Genomic DNA, 12,561 nt, shown 5'->3' with positions numbered 1-12,561 from the left:
GAAATGGCTGTCTTAGAATGACCAAAGGTATAGATGTGTAAGTCTAAGTTAAAACCTTTCTTCTTCTAATGGATTTATTACAATCTTTGCAAGCTGGGTAACATTGCCACCAGCAGGCCGTTAGAGTTTGGATGGATATACATAGCCTGTCATTTGCGAGCTTTTGACAAGTGATGTACTGAAAACTCAATCACAGAAAAAAATACATTTTTTTACGATTAAGGAAAACTTTGCTGCCGAACATGGATGTAACACGTGACGCACGCCATTGCCAGGAATGTTGTCAGCATGTCTGTGATGTGGACATAAACAGATATACTATTAAGAGGACAGTGGCGACTTTTAGTAAGAGAAGGTTTATCAGTAGCAGCGCGAAGCAAGTGTGACGTCATGCATCCTTCATCTAGGGACATTAAGGGACAGAAGGTAAGAGTCTCTAAACACAACTAAATTTTATAGTAACACCAGAAGATTATTTGTAATTAAGGAAAAACGTTGTTTGTTAAAGGTCTGGAGAATGACACTTAAAAAACTCTGAAAGTACATTATACAATAAGCTACAACAATTGAAAATATGGCAAAATGATACGAAAATATATCTTAATACTACGTAATAATAGATTTGTTTTTAAATGTATGTTTACTTTTTTTTTTTTTAGCTCTTTTATCCAAACCAATCAACTTTATTTATATAGTACATTTTAGAAAACAAAAGTTTCACAAAGTGCTGCACTGGAGTTAAAACACACATTTAGAAGCAGGATAAAACACTTGTGAAAAATTGTTTTTTAAAGAAAATCCATATCGTCATTATTATTTGCCGTCATGGTGACCACGCCCCAATGTTACAGGTATCTGGGCAGTCACGGGAAACCCTAAATGGTGTTTCTCACCTTATTTATCAAAGGCTCAATACTGCGGATGGGCCGTTTGATAGCCCTCCGATAAGCATTGGCAGATTTCCTTGAAAAAGCATGTGTTGCCATTTTCGTTGCCGTTAATGCATTTTATTGCCGATCACAAACCCCAATCCCATCTGGCCGATTATTTATTTTTAGTCCCCCGGCTGACAAGTGGCTAGCAGCTAATCATTTTAATATTTTTTTTATTATTGTTTTTTTAATTTTCCTGATGGAACTTTCCTGAAGGAATCAATAAAGTACTATCTACAGTTGTGATCAAAATTATTCAACCCCCACACAATTTTGATGTTTTAGCGAGTTGGACATTTATTCCGTATTTTGTTTATAGTCATATCAAATAAAGATGTGTCAAATAGACAAATGCAACTTAAATTGTAACACTGTATTTTACAAAATACCAAAAAAGGACCTTTTTCTTAATATCTCATTGACAAAATTATTCAACCCCTTGAAGATCATAACTCTTAAGAACAGAATTTGAATAAGGTCTTTTCAATCAGGTGTTGAAAACACCTGTAGATATGATTAGAACCATAGCAAGCAGCAATTAAACTGATTGAAAAAGACTGTGACGCTCAGCTTCTTGTAGATGGTCAATGGTGTATTTGCAACATGGTGAAGTCCAGGGAGTGGTCAAAGAAGTCAAGAGAGGAGGTCATTTCTCTTCATAAGAAAGGATATGGATATAAGAAAATAGCAAAGACATTACACATTCCAAGAGACACAGTTGGGCGCATAATTCGCAAGTTTAAAGCTAAAGGCACAGTGGAAACACTATGTGGGCGTGGAAGGAAGAGGATGCTGTGTGCAGTACAGTGGTGAAAAACCCCCGGGTAACAGCTGAGGAACTACAACAGGACATTGCAGAGGGGGGAATGCAGGTTTCGTCCCAGACAATAAGGCGTGCACTACGAGATGAAGGCCTCCATGCCAGAACTCTCAGGCGCACCCCACTTCTGACTACCAGGCACAAGAAAAATAGACTCCAGTATGCCAAAAATCATCTGGACAAACCCCAAAGGTTTTGGGAAACTGTTCTATGGAGTGATGAGACAAAACTGGAACTCTTTGGGCTTACGAATTAACGTTATGTCTGGAGGAGAAAAAAATGAAGCTTACAAAGAGAAGAACACCTTGCCTACTGTTAAGCATGGTGGGGGGTCAATCATGCTCTGGGGCTGTTTTTCTGCCTCAGGTACCGGGAATCTCCAGCGCGTTCAAGGCATTAGGAATTCTATTTCCTAGCAGGATATATTAGCTGCAAATGTCACGAAGTCAGTGAGGAAGCTGAGGCTTGGGAGACGTTGGACCTTCCAACAGGACAAGGATCCCAAGCATACCTCCAGATCAACATCAGAGTGGTTGCAGAAGAAGGGCTGGAAGACTCTGGAGTGGCCTTCACAGTCGCCAGACCTAAATCCTATAGAAAAGCTGTGGTGGGACTTGAAGAAGGCAGTTGCAGCACGCAATTCCAAGAATATGAATGAACTGGAGGCCTTTGCCCAAGAGGAATGGGCTAAAATACCTGTAGATGCTTGCAAGAAGCTTATGTCCGGTTATGTATCACCTTTGAAGGATGTCATTACTGCCAAAGGGTGTTCTACTAAGTACTAAAGATGCATGGAACTAGGGGGTTGAATCATTTTGTCAATGAGATATTAAGAAAAATGTCCTCTTTTTGGTATTTTGTAAAATACAGTGTGGCAGTCCGCTCCCTGTATGATCAGTGTCAGAGCTTGGTCCGCATTGCTGGCAGTAAGTCGGACACGTTTCCAGTGAGGGTTGGACTCCGCCAAGGCTGTCCTTTGTCACCGATTCTGTTCATAACTTTTATGGACAGAATTTCTAGGCGCAGCCAAGGCGTTGAGGGGATCCGGTTTGGTGGCCACGGGATTAGGTCTCTGCTTTTTGCAGATGATGTAGTCCTGATGGCTTCATCTGGCCGGGATCTTCAGCTCTCACTGGATCGGTTCGCAGCCGAGTGCGAAGCGACCGGAATGAGAATCAGCACCTCCAAGTCCGAGTCCATGGTTCTCGCCCGGAAAAGGGTGGAGTGCCATCTCCGGGTTGGGGAGGAGACCCTGCCCCAAGTGGAGGAGTTCAAGTACCTAGGAGTCTTGTTCACGATTGGGGGAAGAGTGGATCGTGAGATTGACAGGCGGATCGGTGCGGCGTCTTCAGTAATGCGGACGTTGTATCGATCCGTTGTGGTGAAGAAGGAGCTGAGCCGGAAGGCAAAGCTCTCAATTTACCGGTCGATCTACGTTCCCATCCTCACCTATGGTCATGAGCTTTGGGTCATGACCGAAAGGATAAGATCACGGCCGAAATGAGTTTCCTCCGCCGGGTGGCAGGGCTCTCCCTTAGAGATAGGGTGAGAAGCTCTGCCATCCGGGAGGAACTCAACGTAAAGCCGCTGCTCCTCCACATCGAGAGGAGCCAGATGAGGTGGTTCGGGCATCTGGTCAGGATGCCACCCGAACGCCTCCCTAGGGAGTTGTTTAGGGCACGTCCAGCTGGTAGGAGGCCACGGGGAAGACCCAGGACACGTTGGGAAGACTATGTCTCCCGGCTGGCCTGGGAACGCCTCGGGATCCCGCGGGAAGAGCTAGACGAAGTGGCTGGAGAGAGGGAAGTCTGGGCTTCCCTGCTTAGGCTGCTGCCCCCGCGACCCGACCTCGGATAAGCGGAAGATGATGGATGGATGTAAAATACAGTGTTACAATTTAAGTTGCATTTGTCTATTTGACCCATCTTTATTTAATATGACTATAAACAAAATACGGAATAAATGTCTAACTTGCTGAAACACCAAAATTGTGTGGGGGTTGAATCATTTTGATCACAACTGTATCTATCTATTATGCATGTGTCTCTATTAACGGTGTGTAGCCACTCCTCTACGCTAACAACAGTCACTTCCATTACAGCAAATAAACCGAAATATATTTTTTATCTTAAGTATTGTTATCAATTAACACTATCACTGGAGGCTGAACATGTTACAAAACAGAGGAAGAAAAGATGGAAATAGTTTAAATATTGTGTTGCCATGTAGTTATACGCGGGATTGGTATTGACAAATCTCACTCAGAAGTCATCGGTATTAGCATACAACCCTGATCGGAACATTCTTTAGTCTAAAAAAATGTTTTCATTACTGCTGAAAAATGTATAAAATATGATTTTATTTTTATTAACATTATATATAAAACATATATTCATTTATTTTTAAATGGATAATCATATAAATGATTTTCCCCCCGTTTCAGTTGTTACAAAATATTTTGCTCCATTCTAGATTTATGAAACATATGATGTCACATTAAAAACCTTTTTTGTTATTTTCCCATCCATCCATTTTCTACCGCTTATTCCCTTTCGGGGTAGCGGGGGGCGCTGGCGCCTATCTCAGCTACAATCGGGCGGAAGGCGGGGTACAACCTGGACAAGTCGCCACCTCATCGCAGGATAATATCGGACACCCCTAATAATTATTCTTTTTGATAAACGTTTTTAATTCAGTTACATTGTTTGTTATGGTAAAAATTGTTTTGAAATGGATTACTAACAAAAGCCAATGTATCACATTGTACAAACATATCGAGGTCATCAACCATGTTTTTTTAAAATATATTAATAGCAATTACTACTCACTATAAATGTAAAAGATGTCATGTTTGTCCTCAAACAAAAAACAAACTAAAACAAAGAAATGATTTCCCCCCGTCTTTTTCCATTTTCAATCGTTTTTAAAAAATGCCCCAGTAAGGCGGCACTAAAGGGCCGCATGCGGCTCGAGAGTGCTGCACAACAATATTAAAAACAATATTCAAATATTATCCTTAGCTCCACCAATGACTGAATAAAAACAAAAAACAAAAAAATTAAATAAATAAATATATAACCAATACAAAAACAATATAAAAATAAATATGATTAAAAATGACTAAAAACAACATAGAAATAAATATGCTTAAAATCGATTTTAAAGTCCATCCATCGATCCATTTCCTACCGCTTATTCCCTTTCGGGGTCGCGGGGGGCGCTGGCGCCTATCTCAGCTACAATCGGGCGGAAGGCGGGGTACACCCTGGACAAGTCGCCACCTCATCGCAGGGCCAACACAGATAGACAGACAACATTCGCACTCACATTCACACACTAGGGCCAATTTAGTGTTGCCAATCAACCTATCCCCAGGTGCATGTCTTTGGAAGTGGGAGGAAGCCGGAGTACCCGGAGGGAACCCACGCATTCACGGGGAGAACATGCAAACTCCACACAGGAAGATCCCGAGCCTGGATTTGAACCCAGGACTGCAGGACCTTCGTATTGTGAGGCAGACGCACTAACCCCTCTGCCACCGTGAAGCCCTTTTTTGTTATTTTCTCTAACAATTTCAGAATTTTTTTTATTTTTTTTTATATAATAGCAAGTCGTTCTGGACCAAATTCCCTTGTGTGCAAGTTTCCTATCTCTGCCTTTAAACTGCCACAAGTTATTAGATAAGAACAGCTACTACTTAATAACTAATTTACAACTGGGAAACGAGGACATCAGCTCTTTTGAAATCTATTTTTTTAAGTCTTAAAACTGTATAGCGCCATAGACTTACCTGCAGTGAGTAGACATAAGAGCACAGGCATCCATAGACCACAACTAGTAATTAGTGACAATTGCATGGCAACACTAGCCAGATGACCACATTTAAGTTGAAACTAATCCCCTGCAGGTTGATTGGAGGTTTCTTGGCTTCCTTTCCAACATCCTTTTTGCTCGCTTTTTCTTCTGCCAAGCACGGAGTCTTAAATACACCATTTCGGTTACGTCACAGCGCGGACAACGACACAAGACAATACCTTTTTTTTTTTTTTTCGTGAGCCACAATAGTGTGCTAAAAAACACCGGCACCGCTGCCGGGTTATTAATTAAAGCAAACACAACACAAGTTCGATTACCACCGCTGCCTTTGTGCTTGCCAGCTGCTATTATGCCACGGTCACGAGATCCTACAGGAGCACAGGGACGAGGAATTACAACGCTTGCTTGGTTTTTTTTAGAACGGCGGCAGTCTTACTGTCACGAAGGCCTGTGACAAAGACTTTGTGGTAACTGCGGGTTGCGGGGTTTTTTTTATGGAGCGAGGCCGAGTTGTTTTCACAGCTGAATATCAAACATTCGTCATTGTCATTGAAAAACTGGTTGACTTCCTTATCTCCATCCATCATCTTTTGCTTATCCGAGGTCGGGTCGCGGGGGCAGCAGCCTAAGCAGGGAAGCCCAGACTTCCCTATCTCCAGCCACTTCGTCTAGCTCTTCCCGGGGGATCCCGAGGCGTTCCCAGGCCAGCCGGGAGACATAGTCTTCCCAACGTGTCCTGGGTCTTCCCCGTGGCCTCCTACCGGTTGGACGTGCCCTAAACACCTCCCTAGGGAGGCGTTCGGGTGGCATCCTGACCAGATGCCCGAACCACCTCATCTGGCTCCTCTCGATGTGAAGGAGCAGCGGCTTTACTTTGAGTTCCTCCCGGATGGCAGAGCTTCTCACCCTATCTCTAAGGGAGAGACCCGCCACACGGTGGAGGAAACTCATTTCGGCCGCTTGTACCCGTGATCTTATCCTTTCGGTCATGACCCAAAGCTCATGACCATAGGTGAGGATGGGAACGTAGATCGACCGGTAAATTGAGAGCTTTGCCTTCCGGCTCAGCTCCTTCTTCACCACAACGGATCGATACAACGTCCGCATTACTGAAGACGCCGCACCGATCCGCCTGTTGATCTCACAATCCACTCTTCCCCCACTCGTGAACAAGACTCCTAGGTACTTGAACTCCTCCACTTGGGGCAGGGTCTCCTCCCCAACCCGGAGATGGCACTCCACCCTTTTCCGGGCGAGAACCATGGACTCGGACTTGGAGGTGCTGATTCTCATTCCGGTCGCTTCACACTCTGCTGCGAACCGATCCAGTGAGAGCTGAAGATCCCGGCCAGATGAAGCCATCAGGACCACATCATCTGCAAAAAGCAGACTTCCTTATCTCGATTCTGCAAAATTTTGATTCATCCTATTGCAATAACACTGACATTTTGATATAAATTGTTGTTATAAAGCAGGGGACTGGAACCTTTTTGGCCGAGAGAGCCGTAAAAGCCAAATATTTCAAAATGTATTTCCGTGAGAGCCATATACTATGTTTTAACACCGAATACAACTAAATGTTAGATTAGATTAGATAGTACTTTATTTATTCCGTCAGGAGAATTCCTTCAGGAAAATTACTATTTTCAGCACAATCCCATTCAAGATCAAACATTAAATGTGTCCATTTTTAAGTAAGACCAACATTTTTAGAGTATACTGTAGTCTCTTTTTCTTCTTAATAACATTGTTATTTTAAAGTTATCCAATAAAAAATATAATACTTCTTACTACGGCTGGGCGATATGGCCTTTTTTTTAATATCTCGATATTTTCAGGCCATATCGCGATACACGATATATATCTCGATATTTTTGCCTTAGCCTTGAAGTAACACTTGATACATATAATCACAGCAGTATGATGATTCTATGTGTCTACATTAAAACATTCTTCTTCATACCGCATTCATATATGCTCATTTGAAACTTTCATGCAGAGAAGGAAATCACAACTAAGTCAATTGACCAAAACTGTATTTATCAAAGTTATTAGCAGGGGACTTTTCAAATTATGCTACATGTTAGCAGTAATGCTAGTTTTGGTAGCAACGCTTGTGCCCCACACTTGACAAATTAAAGTTGTCTATTCGACATATTCCCGCTTGAAGCCGAACCACCGCCAGACGATGGACCCCCTGCTGTTTTTCTTGGGAATTAATTCTTCCTAAATTCGCACCTTCTTTCTCTCGTATTACCACTCGCAGGGGCTTCGCTAGCATCACAGCTAACGTTACCCAATCTGCTACCTCTCTGCTCCGTGAGGCCGTATAATTATGTGACGTATGTGAGTTTTTGCGCTTGCTGTCTGTGAGAAGGAGACACAAGAAGGAGTGGGAAGAGCCTGTAGTGTAATGCCCGCAGCTAAAAGCAACTGCGTAAAAACTTATACTTGAATATCACAGTATATTCGTTTCCTATATCGCACAGAGAAAAACCCACGATATATCGCGGATATCGATATATCACCCAGCCCTACTTCTTACCATTATTGCAACATCTTGAACAGGTGCGATAAAAAACGGATGGTCGGATTAAAATGCATGAGAATGTTTTATAATTTGAACGTTATTTTTAACACTGTGATTACCAGCGGATCTATTCATTACTTATCGTGTTAAGCAATGTCAGCTGATTTATCTGAGAGCCAGATGCAGTCATCAAAAGAGCAACATCTGGCTCTAGAGCCATAGGTTCTGTTGCGTTCTGACCCGTTCTTCCTTCGGTCAACGCCCCCAGGTTCTTTTATGACACATAAGCTGGTTTTAAATCAATCAGAGACAGAGGTTGCTCATTTTGATATTTTATAACCACGTTTTTGTCATGAAAAAGGTAGGTTTTTGTGGTTGGTGCAATAATTGTAAGTGTGTATTGTGTTTTTTATGTTGATTTAATAAAAAAATAAAAATAAAGTAAAAAAAAAAAAAGAATATATATATATATATATATATATATATTATAAAAATTAATAAAAAATTATTCTGCGGCCCGGTACCAATCGGGGCCGTGGCCCGGTGGTTGGGGACCACAGTTGTATAATATATCCGTATATATTATATACTTTACCTATATTGTATGAATTTTACATATTTTATATTGCTACTATGGTACATTTTTAGTTTACTTAATACCTGCATTATCGTTTCCATCCTTTGAAACAGAGCTACTGTGTGGAACAATTACCCAAGAACTCTATTGATCTTAGGTGGTGCCTGATTAAAGAAGCTATACGTAGCTATTGTCAACGCATATCTGCCTTTTTATCTTTTTTACGGTTGCAGTTGCAAGTACGGCGGCAGATTTTAAGCAATTAGCCCGGCTGCCTATTAGATATAATTATCTCGTTTCATAGACAGTGGCAGTCAAAGATGTGGACACACTTTCCTTTGTGCGTGCAAATGTACGACTGGTACTGCATATTGATTTGAGTTTCTCCCTCACATTTTATCTAAATAGATGAAGGAAGTAAAGATGTTTTCACTTTGTCATTGTTACAATGTACTGTTGCCTTGTTATCTCTTCGGAATGCCTCTTATCTCTCGTATTTGTACATCACAGCACCTTAAATGGTAAGACGCTCTTTAATAACTCGACCACATCATAGTCTTTTAATGTTTCGTACCCTAAAACGGTTGTTTTGCTGTTGTTGAACTGTTTTTAGAGCTTGGCGTTATGGCCGCAATAAAAGCGAGGTTTGTGATCCCGCTGGTCTTATCAGAACCAAACGGAGGACAATTTAGTCCAAGAAAATCCGATGCCAATCGCAGCTTCTCCGCCTGATTGAGCAAAGGTTAACTTTCTGTCTAATGAATCACGGAAATGCAAGAGTGCCGGGGGGGGGTTGGGGTAATAACGTAGCGAGATGGCCGATTAATAATCTGCTCGTTAGTCAGTGGAAGATTTTAAAGTCTTAAAAGTGGATTTCATCAACTTAAGACGCCGAGTAAGAATGGACAGCTGATGTTTTAGTTTTTTTTGTTCTCGCGCATAACTTTCTAAAATGTTCCACAGGTCATAAATTCTTCTGGATTGTCCAATAAGGCTTCAGAAGGAAGTAGAGTCAGGAGGAGAAGGGGGACTTTGCCTCAGGACCAGGCTAAACTCTGCAGGACTCAAATCAGAACTTATGTGACTTCTATACATCTGCACCAGTAAGTTGTATTTTAATACTTATATTATTAATCATGTATTGTGTTTACAATGCAAACTTTGCTTGTTTTTTGTCTGTTTATATATTATGGAATACAGAAAATAGTCAAAACGTTTACTCGCTAGTTGAACCATATCTGAGTTATTGTGTAGAAATAACTACAAAAGTACACTTCATTCATTAACGGTGTTAAAAAAAAGACCAGTTAGAATAATACATGATGTTGGATATAGAGAACATATAAACCCTTTATCTGTTGAATCATCCATCCATCCATTTTCTACCGCTTATTCTCTACCGCTGGTGCCTATCTCAAATACAATCGGGCGAAAGGCGGGGTAGACCCTGGACAAGTCGCCACCTTATCGCAGTCTGTTGAATCAAAGATACGGAAATTCCACGACATAGTGAATTTGCAAACAACTAAAATTATACACAAAGCAAACTATAACCTGCTTCCCAAGAATATAAAATAATTATTCTAAAAAAAAAAAGAGGAGAAATATAATCTTAGAAAAAAATGTAGTTTAAAACTTTTATATGCACGTACAACACTTAAGACCTTCAGTATATCAGTATGTGGGATTACATTATGGAATGGATTAAGCCAAGAAATCAAACAATGTACTAACATGATCAACTTCAAGAAACTCTTTAAAGTACAGAGAAGAAGAACCATGATAAACATTCTGGATTTATTTCATCCATCCATCCATTAATTCATTCTCAAAATATCTCTGACTCATCTCACCATATGAAATAAAACTTACTTCACCAATTATTTTATTTTATTTTTATTGTGATTACCTATGGAGTATATTGTGGTTAAATTGAGAACAGGAAGTGAACAAAAGTTTTAGAAACTGGATTAAAAAAGCTCTGCTTCTTCCTACTCCTATTCGAACATGTTGAAAAGAAAAATGTGTGTATATATCCATCCATCCATCCATTTTCTACCGCTTATTCCCTTTCGGGGTCGCGGGGGGCGCTGGCGCCTCTCTCAGCTACAATCGGGCGGAAGGCAGGGTACACCCTGGACAAGTCGCCACCTCATCGCAGGGCCAACACAGATAGACAGACAACATTCACACTCACATTCACACACTAGGGCCAATTTAGTGTTGCCAATCAACCTATCCCCAGGTGCATGTCTTTGGAAGTGGGAGGAAGCCGGAGTACCCGGAGGGAACCCACGCATTCACGGGGAGAACATGCAAACTCCACACAGAAAGATCCCGAGCCTGGATTTGAACCCAGGACTGAAGGAACTTCGTATTGTGAGGCAGACGCACTAACCCCTCGGCCACCGTGAAGCGTGTGTGTATATATATATATATATATATATATATATATATATATATGTATGTATGTATGTATGTATATGTATGTATATATATGTATATATGTATGTATATATATATGTATATATATGTATTGTATGTATATGTATATATATATATATATATATATATATATATATATATATATATATATGTATGTATATATATATATGTATGTATATATATATATAGGTATGTGTGTATATATATATATATATATATATATATATATATATATATATATATATATATATATAGATATATGGATATATATTTGGACAAGTGTAGCCTACCTTGGCAATACATGCCACTACATTGGAGACTCGAATATGAAGTCAATCTCCCTTACCACCATGCCACTAGAGGAAAGACATTCAGCATCCAACATTGCAGAATGGTTGGAATAGGTAGTAGCAAAATTATTGCTATTGTGCAGGACAATGGTGCACTTTATAAAAAAAACAAAAACATTTTTGTAACACTTGCCTTGTTTTATTTGGCAAGTCGAAAGGACATGGTGCCAGTATGCTGTTTTTTTAAATAAAGTATTGGAAATGTTAGAAATGTAGTTTGTCTCTTTTATCCGATTATTAATCGATTAATCGAAGTAATAATCCACAGATTAATCGATTATCAAATTAATCGTTAGTTGCAGCCCTAATATATATATGTGTGTGTGTGTGTATATATATATATATATATATATGTCTTGATTGGATTATCCAGAGAATAGTGCTCGATACCGTGGTAGAGCGCAATATGTAGGTGTGGGAAAAAATCACAAGACTACTTCATCTCTACAGAACTGTTTCATGAGGGGTTCTCTCAATCATCAGGAGATTTTAATGGAAGCATTCACATACAATGGTTTATATAGAGCACAGAGTGGGTTGGTACAAGCAGGCGTAGGGTGTGGTGATTGGCTCATGTGTTACCTAGGAGGTGTTTCCGTCTGTGGCGGCATGTTGAAATGATTTCACTGCGCTTGTTGAGGGATGATAGATCTGGATGATGTATAATAAACAGTTTCTCTTTTAAGCATAGGTTGCATCTTTTATTACCACTGTTGTAAGGTGTGCTGGATGCAAGAATTTGCCATGTTATTGAATATTCAACATTATTGTCTTTGAGGTTCCAAATGTGTTTGCTGAGTTCTGTAGAATTCCGCAAAGTCTGGTTTCTAAAGGAGGCGTTGTGATTATTCCATCTTGTTTTGAACGCTCCTTCGGTTAATCCTACGTACGTGTCGGATGTGTTAATGTCCTTGCGTGTCACCTTTGCTTGGTAAACGACTGATGTCTGTAAGCACCTTCCGTTGAGAGGGCAATCAGGTTTCTTGCGACAGTTACATTCATTATTGGTTTCAGAGTCGTTTAGTCTGGGGGTAGGCAGTCCTTTTGCAATTGCTTTGTTGTGGTTTGAAATGATTTGTTGCATGTTGTTC

General features: G+C 40.4%; 2 protein-coding genes across 4 annotated transcripts in view; one reads left to right on the top strand and one right to left on the bottom strand.

Moving 5' to 3' along the window:
• LOC133541508 (5-hydroxytryptamine receptor 3A-like) overlaps window positions 1–12,561 on the bottom strand; it is a 98,694-nt gene that overhangs the window by 12,203 nt on the left and 73,930 nt on the right. The window contains exon 1 of one of the 3 annotated variants that reach the window (XM_061884961.1): window positions 5,886–6,021. The exons of 1 other annotated variant lie outside the window; for it this stretch is intronic. Coding sequence is in view for 1 of the 2 variants with exons in the window: in XM_061884958.1 (XP_061740942.1) it covers window positions 5,543–5,609 (67 nt within the window). In the remaining variant the exon portion in view is untranslated. Of the gene's footprint in view, window positions 1–5,542; window positions 5,720–5,885; window positions 6,022–12,561 lie in introns of those variants that run through there. One more of the 3 variants, XM_061884958.1, reaches the window with a different exon arrangement.
• The window catches only part of LOC133541509 (inward rectifier potassium channel 16-like), a 35,965-nt gene that overhangs the window by 12,287 nt on the left and 11,117 nt on the right, over window positions 1–12,561 (top strand). The window contains exon 3 of the mRNA XM_061884962.1: window positions 9,639–9,778. The gene's annotated coding sequence lies outside the window, so the exon portion shown is untranslated. The remainder of the gene's footprint in view (window positions 1–9,638; window positions 9,779–12,561) is intronic.

Source organism: Nerophis ophidion, linkage group LG23 (genome assembly GCF_033978795.1).
Source record: "Nerophis ophidion isolate RoL-2023_Sa linkage group LG23, RoL_Noph_v1.0, whole genome shotgun sequence".
Taxonomy (NCBI): Eukaryota; Metazoa; Chordata; class Actinopteri; order Syngnathiformes; family Syngnathidae; genus Nerophis; species Nerophis ophidion.
Note: the sequence above shows the minus strand (reverse complement) of the source record. Positions and strands in the feature narration are given on the sequence as shown.